The sequence below is a fragment of the Chionomys nivalis genome, chromosome 10, assembly GCF_950005125.1.
Source record: "Chionomys nivalis chromosome 10, mChiNiv1.1, whole genome shotgun sequence".
Lineage (NCBI taxonomy): Eukaryota > Metazoa > Chordata > Mammalia > Rodentia > Cricetidae > Chionomys > Chionomys nivalis.
Window position 1 is genome coordinate 28,675,444 of NC_080095.1, and position 24,454 is coordinate 28,699,897.

General features: G+C 39.8%; 1 protein-coding gene across 1 annotated transcript in view; it reads left to right on the forward strand.

Annotated features, from left to right (window-relative positions):
* The window catches only part of Galc (galactosylceramidase), a 49,538-nt gene that overhangs the window by 2,317 nt on the left and 22,767 nt on the right, over window positions 1-24,454 (forward strand). The window contains exons 2-8 of the mRNA XM_057783119.1: window positions 4,275-4,343; window positions 4,585-4,648; window positions 7,123-7,236; window positions 8,710-8,849; window positions 12,291-12,329; window positions 16,576-16,706; window positions 22,716-22,871. Coding sequence (XP_057639102.1) covers window positions 4,275-4,343; window positions 4,585-4,648; window positions 7,123-7,236; window positions 8,710-8,849; window positions 12,291-12,329; window positions 16,576-16,706; window positions 22,716-22,871 — 713 coding nt within the window. The remainder of the gene's footprint in view (window positions 1-4,274; window positions 4,344-4,584; window positions 4,649-7,122; window positions 7,237-8,709; window positions 8,850-12,290; window positions 12,330-16,575; window positions 16,707-22,715; window positions 22,872-24,454) is intronic.

The following is a 24,454-nucleotide window of genomic DNA, read 5'->3' on the forward strand; positions in this document are numbered from 1 at the left end:
GACTGTGTGACTGTTAACCACAACCGTTTGCCCTTAGCTCAAAATGCCATGAACTCGTAGCCTAGATAAAGATTTATATTGAAACTAATGCCAAGCCATGTCTAGCATGATTAACCGTAGACTTACACCGGAGACATCTGTCTGATGAAATTCTATGCTCATGTATCTGATATAATGATTCTAAGAATAATCTGCACCACATGCAAAAACAATACATGCTGTTAAATGATCTTTTCTGTCTAATGCCTCATGCCTAGTAAAGACACATTCAGATGCAATTCCTTTGAGTCTTGTGTCTGCCATTGGCCGACTCCTTACCTGTGTATTCCTGAGACCCTTTCTGATTGGTCCCAGGGTTCTGGCTGAGCTGGTCCATCACACGTGTGTGTGTGTGTGTGTGTGTGTGTGTGTGTAACTCTTGCTACCTAGCACAGTCTGTAGCAGCATTTAGATAGCTCTCACTTCACCCTTACATTTTTAGGGAAAGCATTTTGGTGCAGTAGTTGAAATGTGGACAGGTTGTTAGAGTCATTCTGGTAAGGACATTCACCTCACTTCATAGGTTTTTTTTTTTTTTTTTTTTTTTTTTTCCCTGAGGGAACAAAGATAATTGTCTTGCTATATCATTGTGAGGACAGATGTGATTAGCCAATTGTGATTACTGTAATACTTTAGGGATTAGGGAGGAGGAAGTTGTTTTGAAGTCTTGTGATGAACAAGTGTATCCCAATGCTGTTTCCTAGTATTGCCAATAGCTTCAGGCCTTATTTAGGCACCTTGGTTAGTCATTTGAAAATTCATTGTTTAATGATGGGTTTCAACATTTAGGTCTCTTGCCTTTGCCTAATATTTACACTGACTATAGTGTGACTATAGCATTGTTTTTCTAAACCTGGTACTTTCTGCGTTAAAAGGAGACAGGCCACAACTGCATTTCTAATTGTATAATGCAAAATAGGAAGAATTACTTATGACAGCATATGTTGGCATGTGGACATGATGAATGCTTTTTTTTTTTTTGACATTTGAACCTCTGCCAGGCTGTAAAGTTTTTTAGAACAATGTATTTTTTCAAAGTGTGTATGTGTGTGTAACCTACCATTTATCTGGGGCTTACTGTGTGCTTGAGCTCTTGCTGTGCTTTTAATGGGTATCTTAAAGTTACAACACCCGAATGAGTACCCGGCTTTAGTACTTGCTCATGGTCTTGTGAGAAAATCAGGATGCATGCTACATTTAGTTTAAAGCCTCCTTCTTGTTCTTTGTACCTGTGCAAACAACCCAGAGAAGATACTAAATAGCTGCTTTTGAATAACGAGGAATAAGGGCAAGAGCTTGAGAATGACATAGCATACAAGGAACTTAAAGTTGAGAACAGCACCAGGGATTGGGATGCAGGATTAGTTCGAATGGAGACATGGATCTGGTACCAGTGTTGCCCAAGAACTTGGATTAACTGGGAGTGGCAGAAGGAAGCTTTCCCTGAAGAAGTGGACTTTGAGATGACAGCTAACTATTGAATTGGAGTTGACTAGAAAATAAAGATTCACTATACATCCCAGGCTGGCAAGAAACAAAAACCAGTTTGATAGGTCTGAATTAAACTTGCAAGAATGATAGGCAAGCTGACAGAACTGGGTCTGAGTTATTAAAGGACTGTGGTATAAACTAAACAGTTGGAATTTTATTTTGAAAGCTATCAGAGAACAAGAAACTTCAGCAGAATAATGACAGGATTACACTTTTGTTTGGAGAATATTGAACTGGTAAGTGGTGTGGAGAATTGGACAGAGGGGGGTCAATGCTAAGCCCCTACGCTGTTTTCCTTAATCTAGTGAGGAGGTTAAACTAGTGGGGTTGAAGAATAGGGGATGGATTTGAGAGCACCGAGGACTTCTTGCTGACTGAGGATGAGTTTGTTGAGAGCATGACCTCAGGCTTACGGCTTAGATTTTGCTGTTTGGGAAGGTAGAAGATGTAGAAGAAACGGATTGGGCAAGAATGCTGTTTGGTTTGGATCTGTCGTGCACCATGACATGGTTTGTGACTCGGAGGGACAGGGTAGGAAGATTCTAAGTAGACTGGGCACCAAGCAGAATGTCATCTATGAGAGCGCTTAGAGGAGATGGATCCCCGTAAACAAAACCAAGCTCATATTCTCGGCAAATTGTCAGTTGATTGCCAGTTTTATGCTGAAAAACAAAAACAAAAAAAACCTACCCCTGTTTACCTTGCTTATGTCACCAGGCAAAAGCCTTTCCTTAGTTCTGTGTTCCTGAAGGAGAGAATTCAGGCTGACATACTCTTTAAGTAACGCTTAGCAGCAAAACAAACACTACAAGGAGATTGATACTACAGTAGATTGTCTCAAAGACAGGGGAAAAGCAGTCCAGTGGGTTATGGATTTTAAAGAATTTTTATGACTATGAGGTTGATGCCATATTCATGGATACGGTCTACTTTTCCTCTCCTAAATCATGGAGGACCAGATGATTCCATCATCTTGAAAAATATTTGAGTATGTATGTGTGTGTGTGTGGGGGAATATGGAGGGGTCAAAGCCGTAATGAAGTTAGGGTCTTTTGAGGATGTAACCCTCATTAGTTCACTAGTGTGCGTATGTGGCAGGCAGTTGGGAAAGTGTCCTCCTGGTCCCCTGGTTTTGTTTTGTTTGACAGGGTTTCTCCATGTAGTCCTGGGTGTCCTAGCTCTCACTGTAGACCAGACTGGCCTTGAACTCAGAAATCAGTCTGCCTCTGCCTCTTGAGTACCGAGATTAAAGGCATGCGCCACAACTGCCCTAGTGTTTAATAAGGTAGAAAGACCCTAACTTCAGCTTCAACGATGCTTGTAATCAATCACAAAGGGGGCATTTTGACCATCATGGGACACAGCCTTCAGGTCCTTGGTTCTGTCGTGTCTTCCTACTGCCCAACGAGAGGCACAACCATGAAGACACAGCTCTAGTTTTTCCTGGCTACCTCATATCTATGCCTTGCCTACGCCTTGATCTGACCTTCCGAAGGACAGGTTTTTGGTTCACTATTTTCGTTAGTGCCTGTACTTTCTACATATGTTTTTCCATTCTTTCCGTTAACAATCTTGTATGCAGCTTTGTTCATACGGCCCTGCCTTGGGGATTGTTGTGTAGTCGATCATAGTGGTAGCAGATGGAGTTTATGAAGATAAGGGGAGCACTGTTTCTTCTCATCATCACTCTGGTGGCTGTAAGATATTAATGTGTAAAATTGTCTTGAGATTCATCTCATTTATTCTTGCCCCCACATATTTTTGTTTATTTTACATCCCAACAGTGTTTGCCCTCCCTCATCTCCTCTCCTTCCAGCCCCTCCTCCTACCTCCCCTTCTCCCCCACCCCCATGCAGTCCTCCTCCATTTCTATTCAGAAAAGTGAGGGCCTCCCATGGCTATCAACCAAACATGGCATATCAGGTTACAGTAAAGGCCCTCAGCTCCTGTTAAGGCTGGACAGGGCAATCTGGTGTGAGGAATAAGGCCCCAAAATTCCTAGCCCCCAGATATTGATAAGTAGTTTAGGATAGATTATTCCAGTTTCAAGACAAAATTGAAATCATGTTTACATTAGTTATTTTTCATGTTGCAAAGACAGAATACCCCAAGTGAATTCAAGGGAGTGGTGATTTATTTTGTTTGAGGTGATTTATTTAGTTTGAGGGCTTGGTCTATCCTCGTTGGGAAGGAGGATGAGGCAGCATCCATTGCATTTGCAACTAGACATAGTGAAAGAAGAAGAGAGATAGATAGAGAAATATAGATATGCTGGTCTGTGCTTAGCCACCTTGCTTCTCTTTGGACAGTTTGAGGCCCCAGCCCATGAAATGGTTCTACTCACATTGAGGATGGCCCTTCCCACCTCACTTAACTGAGTCTAGAAACTCCCTCTCAGACAGGCCCAGAAGTGTGTGGTACTAGATTCTGTCAAGTTGACATTGTTAACCATCAGCAATGCTTTAGTAGCCTTTATAAGCTTGTCTCTCATCAGCTCTTGTACCAACATAAGAAAACCTGTTAGCTCTTAGAAAAACAATAGGCTTGTGCACCAGGGATTGGGCGCCCGACCAAACAGACCAAACAGTGCAGGAAAATGACTCTCCCCAGCTCCATTTGCCCAAGAAGTGGTCCAGTAGGGACACGTGGGGCCGGGGGTGGGATGGGCTGCGTGTGCACACTGTAGACAGATATTGATGATTGTATTTGTTTTCATATTCTTTTTTCATATTCTTTTTTTTCAGGCAACCTCTAGGCTTCTAGTAAATTACCCAGAGCCCTTTCGTTCTGAAATACTGGATTATCTCTTTAAGGTAAGGAAAATTAATTACCTACTGGGCTTATGATGTTTTGAAAGTGTATGGTAAATCTCAACTGTAGAGTTTATCAGCTTCCTGGTAGTTTTTGTAGACAGTGGCAGATTCCGCTTGGATTAAGCTGCTTTTTGCGGTTCTGCTCTTTTCATCTAGATGTGCAGCCAAAGGCCTCTGTGGATGATTGTGTTGAGGTTTTACATGATGGAGCATGGTGATAATACTGTTATTTTTTCCACAGCCAAACTTTGGTGCCTCTTTGCATATTTTAAAAGTGGAAATCGGTGGTGATGGGCAAACGACAGGTAGGAAGATCTGGGAAACAGGATTTCCCCAATTTTAATCTATACGTAAACATACAGGGCATAAGGAGGGTCAGCTCCTATGATGTGACTGGTCCTCCACAGACTGTACTTAACTCGTCTCCCTTCTCATTTTCGGGATACTTGTGCATGCGTGTGCAGGTGTGCATATGCGTGTGTGTGTGTGTCTATACATGTTTATGGCTGTGTGCATGTGGAGGTAGGAGGACGACTTGAGGGGAGTCAGTTCTTTCCTCCCACTGTGTGGGTCCTGGGACTCTAGCTGAAGTCGTCAGGCTGGGTGATATGCACCTTTACCTGCTGAGACATCTTGCTGATCTCATATTTCTTATGTTTTTAAAAATTATGTCAAATGTAAAAATTTCAAGATAGTATTAATACTCTAAATTGCTCAATTGGAAGTTTATGAAAAAGTTATAAGAAAATTTAATTGTGTATAGGACATTAAGATGTTATAAACTCTAAAAATGTATTGTAAAATACAACTTGTATTTTAGAAACACAGAGCTTTTTTTTTTAGAAAAAACAACATATATTAAATAATTAAATCTTCAACCCTCATAATCAAATTTTAAAGTACTTCTGTTCAGTATTTAACTTAATAATTATAGGCTAAGCCCATTAATATTAACTTGAGAATATCTTCTATATATTTGTCTTCCTGCTAGCGATTTCAAAGTAATTTTTTTTTTTTTAAAAGATGTATTTTGATTTTATGTGTACAGGGTTATGTTTGTGTTGATATGTGTATACTGTGTGCGTGCCTGGTACCTGCAGGGGCCAGAAGAGGGAGTTGGACTCCCTGGGACTGGAGTATCAGATGGTTGTGAGCCTTCATGTGGGTGCTGAGAGCCAAGCCCACATTCTCTGGAAGAGCAGCCTTTACAGCTGAGGCATGTCTCTAGTTTGCTGGAAGTCACTTTCTAACAGGTACATCTATTGGAGTTTCAGGACAAAAGCCTTGGCATCTAGTGTGACAAACTTGGTTTGACCACTTATCAGGGACACAGCATTGGTGATGGACAGGAAGGGCACTCTTACCATCCAGACCACTCTGGAAGATCAAAGAAAGGTCTAGTGAACCACGGCTTGTTGGGAGGGGCTGATAAGGATTTTGAGGCTGTATTGAAATGGGGAACAAAGGCCTGTGTCTGTGGTTTGGCTAGCTAGAGTTTTGCATAATTGGCAGAGCAGGTAATCTTGGTCAGGCTACTGTCTGATCATTCATTATCTCGGGGCTGCTTCTGCAAAGGTCCCGAGAAATCTTCCTCCCTCGAGAGGGCAGCTTGATTTCCCTTCTTACCTACTGTGGGAGGCTTGCTGTTATTCTGGGAGGCAGTCTTAGTCTGTTGTGATAAAGATGTGTTTGTGGATCAGAACTGTTCTTAGACTCCAAGATAACTGCAGGACAGAGTAATTTAGAACTCCGGAGGGAAAAAGAGAGGCAAAATGAAGTCAGAGAGGGAGAAAATGAGAGGGAGGTAGGACAGCTGCTGGGCCCTCTTTCGGTATTCATGTAGAATTTATGTGGAAAGAAAAAGGTCCTGCAGAACAGAGTTTTTTCTCAAAAAGTGTCTTGTTCAAAGATTTAGACAGGGTGCCGGGGTGCAGAGAGGGTGCCGGTGCAGGCAGGGTGCCGATGCAGACAGGGTGCCAGTGCAGAGAGGGTGCCGGTGCAGGCAGAGTGCCGATGCAGATAAGGTACTGATGCTGATCTGGTGCATTTGCTGAAGCTAAATTAGAGATAACGACACATACGCACATTCTCATGTTGACGTTAAAGATGAATTGGTTCAGAAGCGTCATTCATAGACGGCTCCATTGAGCAACAAGTGGGGTTTGTGGTGTGTGAGAGCACGTGAGGACTTGGATGTCAGAGAATGACCTCTGACCTCGGTTTTCCTCTGCCAATTGTGAGTGCTGGCAGAGGACTTTGATATTGTGGTATTTACTTTTCCATAAGGCTAGTAGTCTGATGACATGTTATGTGGTGGAATATAAGAATTGGGGCTCAGGAGTACAGGGATTCATACCCAAAGTTGAGAGTGAAAGTTAAGATCATATGAACTTGAAGTTGGACTCGGGAGCTTGAAAACCTCAGAGAGATCAAAAGCTCAGCAGAACGCAGTCCTGGGAATTTGTAGTAATAAATGTGATAGCTTCTTTTTCAGCACTTTTTTTTTACATAACATTGTGGTTTTATTATTTAAGGATCTTACAGTGTTTAAGATAATGAAAAAATAGGAAATGATATGCTTTGCACAGCCACCTTCTTATAAAATTTTTATCTTCACAACTAGAATACAAGGAAAGTAACACTTTAAAAATTGTTTGTGTTTGTGTGTGTATAATTGTGTGAGTAGAATATATATATATTAGAGAGAGAGGGAACTTGAACAGCTCCAGACAGCACCGTTCATGGGTTGTTTCCTTCCTTTTGCTCTCTTCCTGTTCAGATGGCACCGAACCATCCCACATGCACTATGAACTAGATGAGAATTATTTCCGAGGCTATGAGTGGTGGTTGATGAAGGAAGCCAAGGAGAGGAACCCTAATATTATACTCATGGGTAAGGTTGCAGTGCTTGGGGGTCTCTTTAACTTTTATATTAAGAATCATGCTTGTGATGCCCCTCTCCCCACTATCAGCTACAAAACATATACAGGACTGATCTTCATTGTCACTGTTTATTATGTTGTATCTTTATGAATTATAATTTATAATTTTATTTTTTATTTTGATTGATTGATTTTTGAGGCAGAGACTCACTTTGTGACCTAGGGTAGCCTGGAACTTGCTGTGTAGCCCAGACTGGCCTCTCACTCATCCTCTTGTCTCTGAAGCGCTAGGGTTACAGGCTGGTTTATTGTGCCTGGCTTGTTATTGCTAAGTCTTGGTGTCTGTTACTGTGCTGAAATACCACGACCTTAGAGCAAGCTGGGGACAAAGGATTTTTCTTTTTTGCTTACACTTTCAGATCACTGTTCATCATCAAAGGAAGTAAGGATAGGAACCCAGACAGGGCAGGATCCTGGAGGCAGGAGCTGACACCGAGGCCATGGAGCTTTTTACTGGCTTGTTCAACAGAACTTGCTCAGACTGCTTTCCTGTAGAACCCAAGCTGGGTATGGCACTGTTCACAATGGGCTGGGCTGTAGGCCATCAGTCACCAATTAGGAAATGCCCTGCCCACATAGAGCTTAGTCCTTAGCAATAGACTCACTGGATAGTTGCTCGAGATGGACTATATTCATTTCACAGTCCGTAGCAGCATGAACTACTTTAAACAGCCAGAGCGTTGGGCTTTTATCATCCAAAATGAACTCTATCACTTTATCACTTACTCTTTTGAAGCAGACTTGCATTCTAGCTTAGCTAAATAAAATTATTTAAATGCCTTCTTTCAAAAATACTAATTACAAAAATTAGTTCCCTTGATAGTTAAAGGAAAGAATATTATTTTCCAAATTAAAAGATCAGTGAAGAGTGTGTTCTTCCAGAAATGTTTGGAAGAGTGTAAGCATCTTTGAATTGAGCACCTGCTCCCTGCTGTGCTGTTTTCAAGGTCAGACCTCATTTAGGTGTGGACATTTTCCTGTTAAACCGCAGCCCAGCAAAGACTCACGTGGTGAATCGTCACTGTGCTCAGCTTTCTGTTGTTTTAAAATGGTCTGTTGTTTTAATGTCATACTTTTTACATAGTGAAATTAGCTTAGGAAAAATTGCATCATGTTGATTCTGATTTTGCTTTTAGCAGTGAACTAGATGGTAATATATTCAGTTGGAAATGAACTTATTTGAAAATATTGCAGTTGAAGTGGGAATTGTAACTCGTGCCTTTCTGTTCCCTTTTCTGACTTCACAGTCCAAAGAGTCACAGGAAGAATGCACTCACTCTGAAGTTCCCTTCACAGCGGCGTTTCCTCTCGAGTCCCTGACATTTATATATTTATGTAATGCCCCAATTTAGGTTTGGTCATCTTGTTTCTGGTAGTGCCGGCATTGTTTCACACATTCCACTTTACCTTTCTTCTTCCCGCAGGGTTGCCATGGTCCTTTCCCGGATGGCTGGGCAAAGGTTTCAGCTGGCCTTATGTAAACCTTCCGCTGACTGCCTACTATATCGTGAGATGGATTTTGGGTGCTAAGCATTATCATGACCTGGACATTGACTATATTGGGGTTAGTAACATATTGGAAATAGGATTTATTTTTGGATGTGTATTTTAGAAAGTTTAGAAAGTAATTTGATTCCTATTTTGTTCCATTGAAAAGATTTCTAACCATACTTTATGTGTAGAAATACAATTTACATATTACATTGCACTATGAATTGATATAATTTTTATTTTTTTGATTATTATTTATGCGTATGGGTGTGTTGCTTGCATGTGTGTCTGTGCATTTAGTATCCTCAGAGGCCAGAAGGAGGCTTCCAGTTCCCTGGGACTGGGAATTACAGGTGTTTGTGAGCCTTGTTGTGGATGCTGGGAATTGAACCAGGGTCCTCCGGGAAGAGCACCCAGTGTTCTTTACTGCTGAACCATCTCTCCAGCCTTTGATATAATTTTAAGAAGAAAAAGGGAAATATTTCAGGTAACAAAACTCAGAATAGATTTTAAAAAGCACTCTTTCTAAATGGATCAATGAGAAAAATATGTTCAGGAACTAGTTTTGTTTAATTCCTAGTCAGTGGGGTTAAAAGAAATCCCTATTTTTACATCATTGCCTCAAAAACTAGTACATGTTGTATTTTTTAGGGAATGTACAAATGGTTCTTGTTACTTCAATAAACAGAAAGTTGAACTCATATAACAACCATGAGAAAATCAAACCAAATAAAACCATGATGGAGTTGAAACTTGAAAAAAAAAAAGGCTTTGTATCCTCCTTTGTAAGGAATGTGTCCTTTGCTTACACTCAGCCCTTCTTCCCCACCTAACACTTGACTCTGTGGTGCTTTGTTGATTAACCCTTTTGTGCCATGAGATGGATTTGTTCTTTTGTTGTCTAAAGCACTGCAAGTGAACTGCAGGTGACCCCTTATTATTCTTGCCTTTGGACAGCAGTGAATATTTCCTCTATTTTAATTTTTTTCACAGTAAAACATTTTTAATTGGAAAGTTTTTTTCTAATTTTATTTTTGTGATTATAATATAATTGCATTTCTCCCTTTTATGTCCTACCACCTACCCCTCCCCACTCTCCTTCAAATCCATAGCCTCTTTGTTTCTCTAATTGTTATTGCATACATAAATGTGTATGTATACATATATCATCCTAAATATCACCTACTCAGATCACATATTGTTACTTGCATGTATGTTTGTATGTTTCCATTTGGCATTGGACAAATGTCCAATGTGGAATTTCCTGGGGAACTTCACCCTCTCCCAGGCTTCTTTGGTTGCCTGTAATTCTCTGTGTAGTGTTGAGGCCGCACAGGCATTTCCCATTCACTTTGGCATGTCTGTCGGTGTCATCTGTGTTCAGCTCACAGTTGGGCAGTCATGTTGGGGAGACTTTATAGGAGCTGTTTCTGACGTCACCAGGAGGCATTTCTCACAGCACACTCCCCATCTCTGGTTCTTGCGGTCTTGCTGCCTCCTCTACTGGCATGTTTCCTGAGCCTTGGGCGAGTGTGGGAGTGTTTTGTCGAGTGAGACTAGACTCCACTACCCTGCATTTTGATTGGCTGTGGTTAGTAATTTTTTTGGTGCCAGTCCAATTCAAATTCTCCTTCAAAGCTTTTTCTAGTTCTTAAGCAATAATGTGGCTCCTTTATACCTTAAAAGTTATTCTCATTCTGGTGAATATCTTCTAAGCCAGGAATTAGCTGAAATTTTTTTTATAAAGAGCTAGTGTATAGATATTAAGTTGGCATTAGTAGTAGCTCATAGGCAATATTAAGACATAATCATTTGCAGTGTAATCATTTCAAACTGAAAACTGTTTACACCCTCAGACCTTGAAGATATAGGTGACAGGCGAGAGTCTGCAGGCTGTTGAAAACCTGCTTCCTTCTGTCTGAAACTGTTTATAATATATTGTAACGTGTCAAAAAGTGTAAAGCATACTGAGTTTGTGTGTTGGGGGCCGGCCACACACCCTACGGTGCCTCGTATAACCGTAGTGGGTCTCCATTAGCATTTGCGTTTTAATACAGCACTGACTAAAGCTGATATTGAAGTTTTCATATACTCGCAATTTAAATTATTAGCCAGCATTTCCTGAGTTCCTACTGTGTGGCAGAGCTGTGCCTGTCATGTTCCAGCAACATCAGATTAGTGAGCTCTTGGCAGCGAGAGGCAGGCACTGCCACACATCCTCAGTCCTCCTGTAGGATGATAGAGGATGAGGATGAGCCCTGGCCACAGGACAGCAGAGAGCGGGATGCTCGCTTTTACTCTCCCTTTCCAGATTATAGCTGACAGTTTGTGTCTGGAAATTGTTTTTAGTGTTGGTATATTTAACCCAGTAGTGTGCTTAGAAGCAGATAGAGCGCTCAGCTTTATCTTTCTGATGTGTCCATGTTCACTAAATATTTCCAGTGAGTGACACTGACGCCTCATTTGTTCCGATGTCTCTAATAATCACGTGCTGTGGTGAGACATTCTTTAATAAGAATTGCTCTATTACACCCAGACCTTAGGGTTATTTCTTTAATGGTTTTCTTTTGTCTTTTGATTTTATCTTGTCTTATGATTTTTACTTTAAAAAAAAACAATCTTTTTTCATTATACGTACCAATCCAAATGTTTTTTTTTGACTACAAGACTAAAGTCTCAGAAGTTCCTTTTCTTTCTTTTCCTTCTTTCTTTCTTTTTTTAAAGAAGTTCCCTTTCAAAACTGAAACTCTCCCCTCATGATTCTGAACTCCAGAGAGTGGAGTGTGTTTAATTTTACTCGTCCTGATTAGGAGCATACTCTTCTGTTCTTGCTGATCATTACATTTCTCAGTGTAAACAAATTCCTTCTATATAGTGCCCTGGTGAATAATTTGCTTTTTACTATGTTTATATATCAGAGTTATTTCAATGATTCTCATACCTATTAGTTCTCCAGAGCCCACTGTACTCTTTGTACACATTACAGTTCTGGTTCTTTCTTTCTTTCTTTTTTTTTTTTTTTTTTTTTTTTTTTTTTTTAACGTGAATACATACTTTGTTGTTGTCAATCTCTGGAATAAATAACTTATTTTGAAAAAAATTATTTTATGTATATCAGTGTTTGCTTGTGTGTGTGTTTGTGCACCACATATATGCTTACTGCCCTTGTAGGTCAGAAGAGGGCACTGACTCTCTGAGAGCTGTGGTAGAGACTGCTGTGAGACTAGAGATGACTCTGGTCCCCTGAATACCATTGCGCTCTCTCTCTCCAGACCCATAAATTACTTTGAAAAAATATTCTCTATTTTAAGTTTTGTTAAAACTTTTAATTTTTAAAAGTTATGTTGCTTTATAAACATATTTATAAGTTCCACGACAGGCATTTTCAAAAGACAGGAAACTAGTTTATCAGATATAATGAAAGATGGGATGAGAAGTGACATTTTAATGAGAATGTTCATTTTCAGATACTTAAATACTTTCAATTGAGAAATTTTGGATTTTTGTTTTGCAGATTTGGAATGAAAGGCCATTTGATGCCAACTATATAAAGGTCTGTAAAACTATTTGATCTCTTTTTGCTTATAATTTTATACACAGAAGTTTGGAAGACAGATTTGAAATGTTGGTTTTTGACAGCATAATTAATTTACTAAGTGTGGTATGAAGTTAAATTCTTAATGTCTATGTTCCTGCTATTGAAAAGTCTGTGTGCAATTCTTCATAGGCCTTGAATGACCTATCTGAAGAATTGGGTTGAATGTTGAATGTTGGGGTAAGGTTGTGGAATTCATGCTTATTTGAAGCCCTTCAGCACCAAAAGGAAAAACAAAATGAAGCAAAACAGTAGGTAGGTGTAGTGGTACACCTTTAATCCCAGCACTTGGAAGGCAAAGGCAGGTCTCTGTGATTTTGAGCCCACTCTGGTCTACATAGTGAGTTTCAAGATAGGCAGGATTATATATCTCAACAAACAAAGAAGCAAAAATATGTACCACTGTAAATATTGTGTGTATATTTATGTATTAGCTTTATAATTCTGATAAATGTTATAAAGCAACATATTATTTTAGATTTTAAAGACTCAAGAAATTTAGCTTTATTTTTTATCATATTTCTGAATTTCATTCGAATATCCATGATATTGTTCTTGTGTGTTGTGGTTCCATTTCTGGCTGTGCTAAGATCCTCTGACCAAAAGCAGCTTTGGGGAGAAAAGGACTTATTTGACTTACATTCCCAAGTCAGTCCCTTACTGAGCCGAATCAGGGCAGGAACTTAAGAAGCTTGGAGCAGAAACCACGGGGGGGGGGGGGGGGGGGTGTTGCTGGGCCACTCTCAGTTTCACGCTTAGCTAGCCCAGGGCCATCTGTGTAGGGACTGTGCCTCCCATTGTGAATTAGACCTTCCCATAGCAGTTAACAGTCAAGGCAGGCCCCACAGACGTGACCACAGGCGATTCTGATCTGGGCAGTCCCTCAAATGGCACTCCCTTCTCATGTGACTCTAGCCTGTGTCAAGTTGACAGTTAAAGCTAGCTAGGGTAGAGCATATCACATAACACGGTTCTGTTTGCCATGGCTGGAGAGTAGTACCCAGTATTTGTAAATCTTAATTTCACTACTTTTCTTGAATCACTCTAATACCATCAAGTCCCTCCCATGAGGTGGTTGCTATTACCAGTTTCCAGGAAACAGAAAACTGAAATGATTTCTGTTATTGGAAAAACCCAGTAGCTTTGCTTTCCATACTTAGCATTCAGTAGTTTACTTCCCATCTCTGTTTGTATTGTGTTGTGTCACTTTTCTCCAAGAAATATTTTGTAACTACATTTTGTTTAAATTTTGCCATTTTTCTTCAAATCGAATGCATATACTTCTAAGCATATTGTTTCCAATGGATTTCTTTTGCTTACTCATTTAGTCAGCAAAACAGCAGATATTGTTCAGTACATACTATGTCAGGCGCCGTTAGCATGTTTGGAATGCAGTGATAGAGAATGCTGTTAATGCCCGAAAGGAGTTCTGGCAGAGGGATAGAGAAAAAAATAGTCATAATTCTTCTAAAAGAATAATGAAAAAACTGGTTTTTCAGAAAGTGACTAGAAGAGATGGACTTTGTCCCTGGCTTAGTGAGAAAGGTCTGTTGAAAGATTATGTACAGTTGTAACCCCCGGGTTGCTAAGGCAGCCCATGGTGTTAAAGTCACAGCTGAAGGTGACCGGAAGAGCACTTGTAAAAAGATGCATCAGACCAAAGAGCGAGGGTGACACTGAGCCCAAGCAGTAGGCTCCTGGGGTCCCTGGAGGGAGCGCACATTTTAGCAACTTTGTCGTCAGCGAGGAGGTAGGGTATTGTTTTGGGAGCATCCATTGCAGCCACATTGCAGCTCCATCCAGAGCATCCATGTGTCAGTGCCAGGCTGCAGGCCTGACGTAGGGTGGTAAGCGGCTGATGTCAGTGCAGTAGCAGAGAGGTGGATTATTCTGGAGACAAATGCAAGTGCCATGGTCTAGGAACACAGGTTTGGGTTCCTCCAAATTTCACGTTCCAATGTAGAAACAGTTTTATAGCAACGAAACAAAGAAAAACACATAACAAGACACTTGTCCTATGCGTTGGTGGACACACTAAGTAGGTGGTTACAGCAAAGCAGAATGGTTAGCTGGAGGCTTCAGATGTGATCTGATGATACTCCGAGCCCCTTGGCTGATAGAAACTAGGGTTCTGTTAACCAATACATCTCCTCAAGTGCTCTGTTAGTCATGGGACGGTCGGTCCACAGAGGTAGGCAAGGAAAAGTGATTTAAGGGGCTAAAGAATTGTAATTAGCTCTGGACCTGGCATGTCCCAGCCTCTCCCCATCACTGAAGCTCTGATACGTTTACTGCTCTTTCTGGGTCTTGTTCATAGAGGTGTGGGAGTGAGTTGGGTATGGGAGATGGCACAGTGGATTTATTAGAAAACTGAAGCACAGGATTGTTAGTTGAAGGCTGTGAGTCAGAAAGATGCAGGGACGGATGCTGAAGGTAGTACACGCCTAGCATAGTAAGAATAGTGTTTGTTTCGTTTCTAGGGATGTTAGAATTTTTGTTTTGTTTGTTTTGTCTTTTGTGTTTTGAGACAGGGTTTCTTTTTTTTTTTTCTGAGAGACATATTTATTCACAGAAATCTCTTGGAATACAACCAGAATTTATGGGAGGAATCCAGGCATGTCAGCTCAGGAATACAAACAGCTTTCTAATTTATTTTTCTTTTTTTTCTTTTATTCTTTTTTAATTAAAATTTCCGCCTCCTCCCCGTTTCCCATTTCCCTCCCCCTCCTCCCACATATTGCCCCCTCCCCCACTCCCCTCCCCCTCTCTCCACTCCTCTTCTCCTCCCCCCACTCCATTCCCCCTCCCTCTCCATACTGAAGAGCAGTCCAAATTTCCTGCCCTGCAGGAAGACCAAGGTCCTCCCACTTCTGTCTAGGTCCAGGAAGGTGAGCATCCAAACAGGCTAAGCTCCCACAAAGCCAGTTCATGTATTAGGATCGAAACCTAGTGCCATTGTCCTTGGCTTCTCATCAGCCTTCATTGTCCGCCATGTTCACAGAGTCCAGTTTCAGCTTTGGAGCCTGTCCCGGAACTAGCTCTTGTAGACCAGGCTAGCCTCGAACTCACAGAGATTCGCTTGTCTCTGCCTCCTGAGTACTGGGATTAAAGGTGTGTGCCACCACCGTCCGGCCAGAATGTTAGAATTATTAACATTGGGTTTCCATTTCCTTTTAAGTTAGTAATTTAATTATTGCTGTAAGATTCACTATCATTGTTTTGAAGTCAGACTTCATTTAATTTTCTTCTGACCTTGGCGTTTTCCTACACTAATGTCTCTGGATATAGAAGCATTTAATTTATATATTTTTATACCAGGGGATTTATTGGATTCTCTATTCCTTTGAAATTCCTATTGCAGCATTAAATAATGACAAATGAACATAGGGAGATGTTAAGTTCACATGACCTCAATGAATACATGGTCCTTATAGTGTGGGAAGATGGCTTCTGGAGAGAAGAGGAATTTGTTTTTAAGAATAAAATATAGCCGGGCGATGGTGGCACACGCCTTTAATCCCAGCACTCGGGAGGCAGAGGCAGGCGGATCTCTGTGAGTTCGAGACCAGCCTGGTCTACAGAGCTAGTTCCAGGACAGGCTCCAAAGCCACAGAGAAACCCTGTCTCGAAAAAAACCAAAAAAAAAAAAAAAAAAAAAAAAAGAAAAAAAAGAATAAAATATATATGATGCAAGTTATTTATGTATCACTTATTTTAGGATTATGTTTGCTGTGCAGTTACATTCATGATTGACTCTGATTTCGTGGTAGTTTGTGATTATAGTGTCTGAGAGTGATGGACAGATGTGGGTGTGTAAGCCTCTGGGCCTTCCAGACCCTCTTTCCTTCTTTACCCATCAACAGATAAAATGGATGTAGATTTTGGGAGGGAAGGACCGCTCAATAAAGATAACATTTGAGATAGGATAAAATTCTGTACAGAGTGCTGTAATCATATCAGACAGAAACTGATTTGTAAATCAGAGCTTACAGATTACATGCATTTAAAAATGTTTTCAATTGCACTGCATTTGAATATACACACATTTCCTGATTATTGTTTAGGAGTAAGTCCATAAAGACTAGACTAGGTTTTGACGGTCATCAAAATGCAGAATTTTTCAAAGATTCTCTGGCTATTTTGGTCATAGTCTAACAACTAAAAGCTTGTTAACCTTTGCTGTGATCTATTCATGTCTCCAAAGGAATTAAGAAAAATGCTGGACTACCATGGTCTGCAGCGAGTGAAAATCATAGCAAGTGATAATCTCTGGGAGCCGATTTCTTCTTCCATGCTGTTTGACCGTGACCTCTGGAAGGTGGTTGATGTTATAGGGTAAGGTGCAGCTCACTTAGATTACCAGCAGCTCATGGTTTCTTTATCTGGGTGTTGACTGTGCGTTTCTTCTCGCCTTCTCTACCCCTGTGATAACATTTCATTCAGGATTCACTCAGTAAGACATTGATCTCTCACAGTTCATTCCTTTCTCTTTGGGAAATGTATTGGTGACTTTTTCAATAAATGAGTTAATGTTTAGATGAATAAAACAGGGCTTTATTTAGATTAGAAGGTAGGTATGTAGTCTTAGACGTTACCAGGGCAATGTTGTGAACTTAGTGTCTTGCTCAGGCTTCCTACGATGTGACTCCGAGTTCATGCACGAACAGTTTGTAAGTGGCTTGGTATGCGCCCGGACTGTCTTTTCTTCTTGTACCCTTAGCATTTTGACTCTTTGACGTCTGACTCTATTTTTAAACCTAATTTTATAATTTATAATCTGGGTCCTTACTGAACTGTGCTCAGAAGTTCGATTTTTTTTAAAAAAAGTAAACATGTGTTCTGTGTATCATGACAGTATAGAAGCATTTAAACTAGAGTCTACATATGCGTGGAATTTGAGTTTTTAATCTGTTGTGACACAGCTTAATCTCTGCATATACTTTGTTTCTAAAAGAAAAATTTTAGATTTTTTTTTTTTTTTTTTTTTTTTTTTTTAGTGTTTTGTTTTTATCTTTGATTTTCAGCGCTGGGAACCAAACCCAGGGCCTCATACATGCTAAGGCAAGTGCTCTACCATTGAGCTATACCCCCTTGCAAGAGTTTTCAATGTTTACAAAAGTAAGCAGAATAGTAAATATGTATGTTCTAACCACTCAGCCTCAGACAGTAAGAACCCAGGGCCATTTTTCATTCCTGTGTCAATCCATTTCTTTTCCTGTCTTCTTCCTGTTTTCCTCATGCCATCCTTTTTGCCATAAATAATACCATTATTATTCCTACGCATGTAATTGTTTCTTGATATTATCAAATATGTATTATTCTTATTTTGTAGTTTTATTTGTTTGGATCTGCATCCATTTAAGATTCATCTATTGGTTGGTAATTAAGTCTCTTCCCATTGATTTATAGTTCAGTCCCTTTAACTTCTTGCTTGTTTTCTTCTTGTGACTTACTTGGGTGACTGGGTTTTTGGTTTTGAAAAGTTTTGTAGTCTATATTTTAACAATTTCATCCTTGTACTTTAATACACAGGTCTATCCTGTTTTTCTGGAAAATTGACGAGAGTAAAATAGATATGGGTTTTTTGCAAGAGAAAGTGTAATTGTACATTTATAGTTAAACTTTTCTTTTAATGGAAGATTTTGCCTTAGAATCCACTTGAACAGTTCAGATCTGAAGGAGGAAAGACTGTATTTCTTGAATGTGTTTGGCTAGCAAGGCTGTCGGAGTGAAGGGTAGTTTCTGTTGTACTTCATGAAGAAGTGTGGTGTTTCACTGCTCATTAGTCATAAAGGTATTGTAGTGCAACTAGTATTCCTCTGAGTGATAGCATTACTTCATAGTTTCTTTTGTTCTCATTAATTTAATGTTTTATTGATTGTGGTCATATAATGGTAAATGTATTATTTAAACGCTTTTTCTCAAAAATTGCGTTTTGACTTAGGATGTATTTGCTAACAGAAAACAGGTTGGTTGAGTATGTAAATTCACTGATATAGTTTCAAATGCTCTGTATACGGATTACATTGTTCACGTGATCTGTGTGGAGCTGCTATGTACATCTCTTCTTCCTAGTACAGTGCTGACTCTTTCAGTCTTGCACGGTTGTTTGTATGGGAGTTGGTGTCATGTTACTTGGCACATAGATAATGGATGTTTTATCTTTTTGTGCGTTGTAACTATTGTCGATAGAAAATATTCTGTAACTTTTTCAGTATTTCTTGAACTGAATTCTTCTTTATTGAGATTAAAAGAAACCCTGCTTTCAGTTTTTGTTACTTTAATTTTTTTTATTTTCAAGGTCATTTTATTTTAGATACATTTCTTGCATTGAATTAAATTTTGCTTTCTAATACTGCTCTGAAAAAGGTCTTCATATTTCTTTTCTTTTTAAATCTCTCTCTCTCTCTCTCTCTCTCTCTCTCTCTCTCTGTGTGTGTGTGTGTGTGTGTGTGTGTGTGTGTGTGTATTTTCCCTTGGAGGCCAGAAGAGGATCTTGAATCCTCTGGAGCTGGAGTTAGAGGAGTTTGTAAGTTGTCTGTTATGGGTGTTTGGGAACTGGATTTGCAGCAAGCTCTATTGACCACTGAACCATCTCTCCAGCCCACATTTACAATTTTTGGTGTAACTTTTGTGTTTTCCATGTGCAGATATTTTCTGTTATTTAATGATGTGTCCTGTGATTCTGGTAAGACAGACTCTGCTGCTATGGTATTTGTCTTCTTGGTTCTTGCTTAAGGAGGTGTCTTCCTACTTCGCAAGACTTGCTTTTGTTTCTGCAGGTCTCATCCATTCTGATTCATAGCTTGCTACTGGTTGTTTCAGATGGGGATCATTTTATCTCCAAGGAAACATTTGGCAACGTCTGGGAGTGTTTGTAAATCTCTTAGATAAAGACTTGTTGTTAGCATCTTATGGGTAGATGCCGGAAGTGTTTGCAGAAATTCCAGGGTACATAGTTCAGCTCTCCCATGTTTATAACCAGCCCACGGTTTTGGTTGTGCTGAAATTGAGGAACTGTTCTATGTTCCTGTGCTCTTCCCTATTTTCTTTTGGTTTTGTTATTGTTTGTTTTTTCAAACAGAGGTGATGAGGATCAAATTGTATCTGGGATTGTTATTTTCCATGTTAGGCGAGCTAATGAATTACCACAGAATGTGCATACATATGGGCCTATCATCCAGGAAACTGTAAAGGACCCAGGCAGGTTGGAACCCTTTCTGTGCATTTGCCTCAAATTGAAGCTATTCTCCTGACCTCTAACAGCAAAGAACAGAAAATTTCATTGCTATGCCATTTCATAGAGGAGCATAGTTTCCCCTCAGTTGAACACTTAGAAATTGATCAGGAAGGAAAATAAATAAAGCAGTTCTCATCTTTTTAACTTAAAAGCTTTACCAGAAAAAAAAAATTCACGGAAAAAGTAGTTCTGTCTTTAATGTTTGTACATCAGTTAGACATGCATGCCTTTAGAAAAACTAGGGAACCCAGCACTTGGGAGGCAGAGGCAGGCGGATCTCTGTGAGTTCGAGACCAACCTGGTCTACAAGAGCTAGTTCCAGGACAGGCTCCAAAACCACAGAGAAACCCTGTCTCGAAAAACCAAAAAAAAAAAAAAAACTAGGGAAGTATATTTCTCTTCAATGCTTCTCTGAACTTTGTATGAATTTTGAACTGCTAACCTTTCAGATCACTTCTATACTATTTTTTATAACTTATAAAATTATGCACACCTTTAATCCCAGTATTCAGAAGGCAGAAGCTGGCAGGTCTCAAGATTTCAACAAGCTATTTGTATAATTGCATTGTTGACCACGTAGGATGTTATTATTGGTTGCTCATTACAGATTCCAGGTAAGAAGGAAAGATATTTAATGTTTTTTTTTTTTGTTGTTGTTGTTGTTTTCTCTGGCCAGGGCTGATGTTAGATAATCCTTGTGACTTCTGCCTAAGAGATGTGATTGTAGGCTTGCGTCATCGTACCTACCGAATATGATCTCATGTTGATAGTCTATGCACTAGAAAGCCTTCCCTAGGTCAGAATGGCCTAGAACGCTTACTCAGCTGAGCAATTTTGTGGCTGTTAAATCCTTCCTCAGTGGTTATTTGTATTGTTTCTAGGTTTTGGTCTTCTGAGATATTCATTCCTCCCAGGATGTTTCTGCTGGGCCCCGTTCTCCTAATCCTTCTGGGTACCTTCCCTCACTGTAAATATGGCCCCCCTATTTAGTCTGGATTCTGCTCTGCTATCTCATTTTCATAGCAAGCCTCTGCCATTCCTGAAGGGGTTGCTTGTTACCTGTTGTTGAACTTGTCAAGGCCTTAGGCTTGCCTTGTCTGATATACTAGCCACCAGTCAGTCACGGGTGTCTGTGGATCACTGGAAATGTGACTGATCTACTTTAGGCATGTCAGAAGTGGGAGGCAGACTTGTCACTGGAGGCTATGCTTTCATTTCCCAGTCACCCAGTCCCAGGGAATCACACAGAAACTTTTATTAATTACAAATTGTTGGGCCTATTAGTTCAGGATTATTATTAACTAGATCTAAAATGAGATATAAAACTATAAAGTACCCAGGCCAATTGGAAACCTTTATCTATATCTATTATACACGGATATAAAAATGAGATGTAAGAATATGTTAGAATTATAGGCTTGTAGTCATTAGTAGTTTGAATATTAGCAGTTTGATTTTTTTTTTAAGTTTGGCATAATAAGGTAAGTACATAATTTCTTAGACCTAGAGGGAGCTGAGATGCTCTTGGGTGTTTGTAAGGTTGACCTGAAGCCTGCCTCAGCTGTGTTGAGCCGCTCGACATGGTCCTGTTGGAGCCTCACTTCTCTCCAGCGTCTCTGTTGGTGCTCTGTTATATGCGACTCAGTTCTTGCTGCCATTCATGCTGTGCCTCAACTCATCTTTACTGATCCAAACGATTCCCAAGCAGGGCTTTCTGCTAAAATGACCTGGCCTACGATGATATTGATTAAAAGGCCTTTAAAGTCATTCTTTGATGTTCTACTACCCAAGAAAGTACGAAGACTAGAATTGTTGCATATTAAATCTCCATTATTCTGCTTTGTATTTATTCTGCTTGTTTGTGAATAATTAGCCTGGAAAGTTTGCACTCTTACTCTGAAATTTAACGAATGTACTGTTATTACTGTATCACCTATCAATCTAGTTTCTAATTTACATTTAATATCTTAGTCATATTGATTCATTTAACCGGTAGTGTCTACAGTTGTCATGAGAGCAGTATTTTATCCTTGCAACAGTTGGTATATATTTATACTTTACCAGACCGAGTCTATTCCCATGCTAGAGTGAAAGGGCCTGGTCTTCTGGGACAGATTCTCAGTTGCTGCGCTTTTGATGTCTTCCCTAGGCATTTCTTTGTCGTTGGAATCTGTCCTCTGTCTTGCAGGCTGTGGCATTCATGGATTCTGCTTACTAAGTTCAGCTGCTAAACCTTTCCTGCTTCAGCAGGGCCGGTTGACAAAGTGTCCCGCTATCGCTGCCTAGGCCCCTTCAGGACTGAAATCCCCATGGCTGAGGATAACTACCGCTCTGAGACAGTAACTTAATTTTCTCAGCGTAGTTCATTCCTTTCACACAAGAGTTAGTGATGCACTGTTATCGGTGCGGCTTTTGTGGCTTTGTTTCAGAGCTTTACCTTGGAGTAAGTGCCAAGATTTCTGTCTCCAAAGGACAGGAATATGGGAGAGGTTGCTTCTTCTTAGGTTGAGCACCTCAAGTTGGGCAGTGGTGGTGCACTCCTTTAATCCCAGCACTCAGGAAGCAGAGGCAGGTGGATCTCTGTGAGTTCGAGGCCAGCCTGGTCTACAAGAGCTAGTTTCAGGACAGGCTCCAAAGTTATACAGAGGCCCTGTCTTGAAAAACCAAGAAAAAAAAAAAACTCACTCACCTTGCTTGACCTCTTCCTGGGTGTTTTCCTCCTGTCCAAAGCTCCCCAGCTTCCCCTGGAAAGGGCAAATCTTTCTTTGTTCTCCACTTGTAGTGGTCCTGATTGTGGCCGCTTTAACCTTCGTCATTCAACTTACTTTCATCTGTTTAAGGTTTTCTGAATATTGTCATTTCATTCTGCGCATGGCTGAAGGTTCTGCCTTTCTGTCTGCCTGCTGTCATTTAGAGAGTGCCCGCAATGGAAGAGCGGGAATCGGATGCCTCCTTCCCAGCTTCTATCTTTCTTCTGGAAGCTGCTTGACCGTATTAAAATAGCCGACCTTGGCAAAGACGTGTATTCCAGCTCATTTCCTCTCCCGTATGGAAGTGGTAGCTTCTGACTGCTCCCACCTGCTACCCTTGGTTTTCTCTTCTAGAGCTCATTATCCTGGAACCCGGACAGTGTGGAATGCAAGGATGACAGGGAAGAAGCTTTGGTCGTCGGAAGATTTTAGCACCTTCAACAATGATGTTGGTGCAGGCTGCTGGGGTCGCATATTGAATCAGAACTATATCAATGGCAATATGACCTCGTAAGTTATTTGTAGTCTTTTATTATATTGTATTTATTATTATAATGTATTTTATAAAATACAATAAATAGAAAAGTATAATGGGCCTCTGTAATTTCATGCACTAGATTCAATGGTTTTTAACATATGCTTTATTGACTTAATCTACATATGCCTAATATTTGTCTTATTTATGCCTCCTTTTATGCATGAATTTGACAATTTATGTTTGAGAAGAGTCTGTATTAACTAATGTTTTCATTGAGGTACAGTCTACTCAGGCAGAGCAATGATCTTTGATAATTTGCATATATTTTAAATTACTTTGTGTCATTTCATACCTTCATATTTTAGTGTGTATCTCCAGAGCATTAGGATATTTTCTCATATTTTTATATTATTTTCATAAATATGAGCATATAAAATATTTCTAATTCTTAGTCTTTATTCATATTTTTAAAATGTCATTTGTAACTTTTATTTATTTTAAGGAAGATATAGCACAGGTCTGTGCATTCTATTTAGCAGTTTTGGTCCCTGCCTCTTTTAATGTGGAATTATTAACTCAGCTTCTTTTCATAGCTACCTTTAAAACAAACAAACAAACAAACAAACAAACAAACAAACAAACAAACAAACAAGAAACCAAGGTAGTAGCCTTTCGTTGGTACCCACGTTCATGTTGAGTGGCTGAGTCCTTATGGGATCTCTTAACTTTATCTAATTCTTCCAAAACCAAGTTTGTAAAAACAACACAGTCTCTTTTATCCTTAAAGGGAACATTTCCTAAATGATTTGATGAAAGCTGAGGAGTAATTAGATTCTAGTTAGCCTTATAAGATAATTGTAAGTCTAATAAAAGCAAGCCAATATGCATACTTTTGTGGTTGCTTGTTCGTATTAGGATAATGCATGTTCTTTGCAGACATTGAGAAAATGAAGATGAGTACCAAGTGAGACAAATCTGCCTTTAATGTTGCCATCTTGAAATAATGGTCCTTAAAACATCCCCTTATTTTTTATGTATTTATTATGCATACAATATTTTGTCTGTGTGTATGCCTGCAGGCCAGAAGAGTGTACCCCATTACAGATGGTTGTAAGCCACCACATGGTTGCTGGGAATTGAACTCAGGACCTTTGGAAGAGCAGACAATTCTCTTAACCTCTGAGCCATCTCTCCAGCCCCATCCCCTTATTTTTATAGACTTTTAATTAATATATTGACACCTTGGTATATGGTCTGTTGAGCCAGCCGCTTCTTACTTAACAGGGTATTGTGATGTTTTTCTCACGTTAAGTATACTTTTACATCTTGTGCTTTTTGTTTTGTCTTGTTTTTGAGACAGGGTCTTCCTATGTTGCTTAGGCTGGCCTTGAACTCTCTATACTCTCGCTCAACCTCCTGAGTGCTGAAGTTATAGGCATACACTACCCACCACCACTTCCAGATACTTATCATACATCCATATATTCTGTCACATAAACAAGTATTTCCTAACTGTGCCCTGTCTTAAGACATCCTGCAGTTCCTAAGCAGCTGCTCACTTCTATGGTCCTTGTACATCTGGTCAGTACTTAGGGCAGTTCTGTTGATGCCCAAG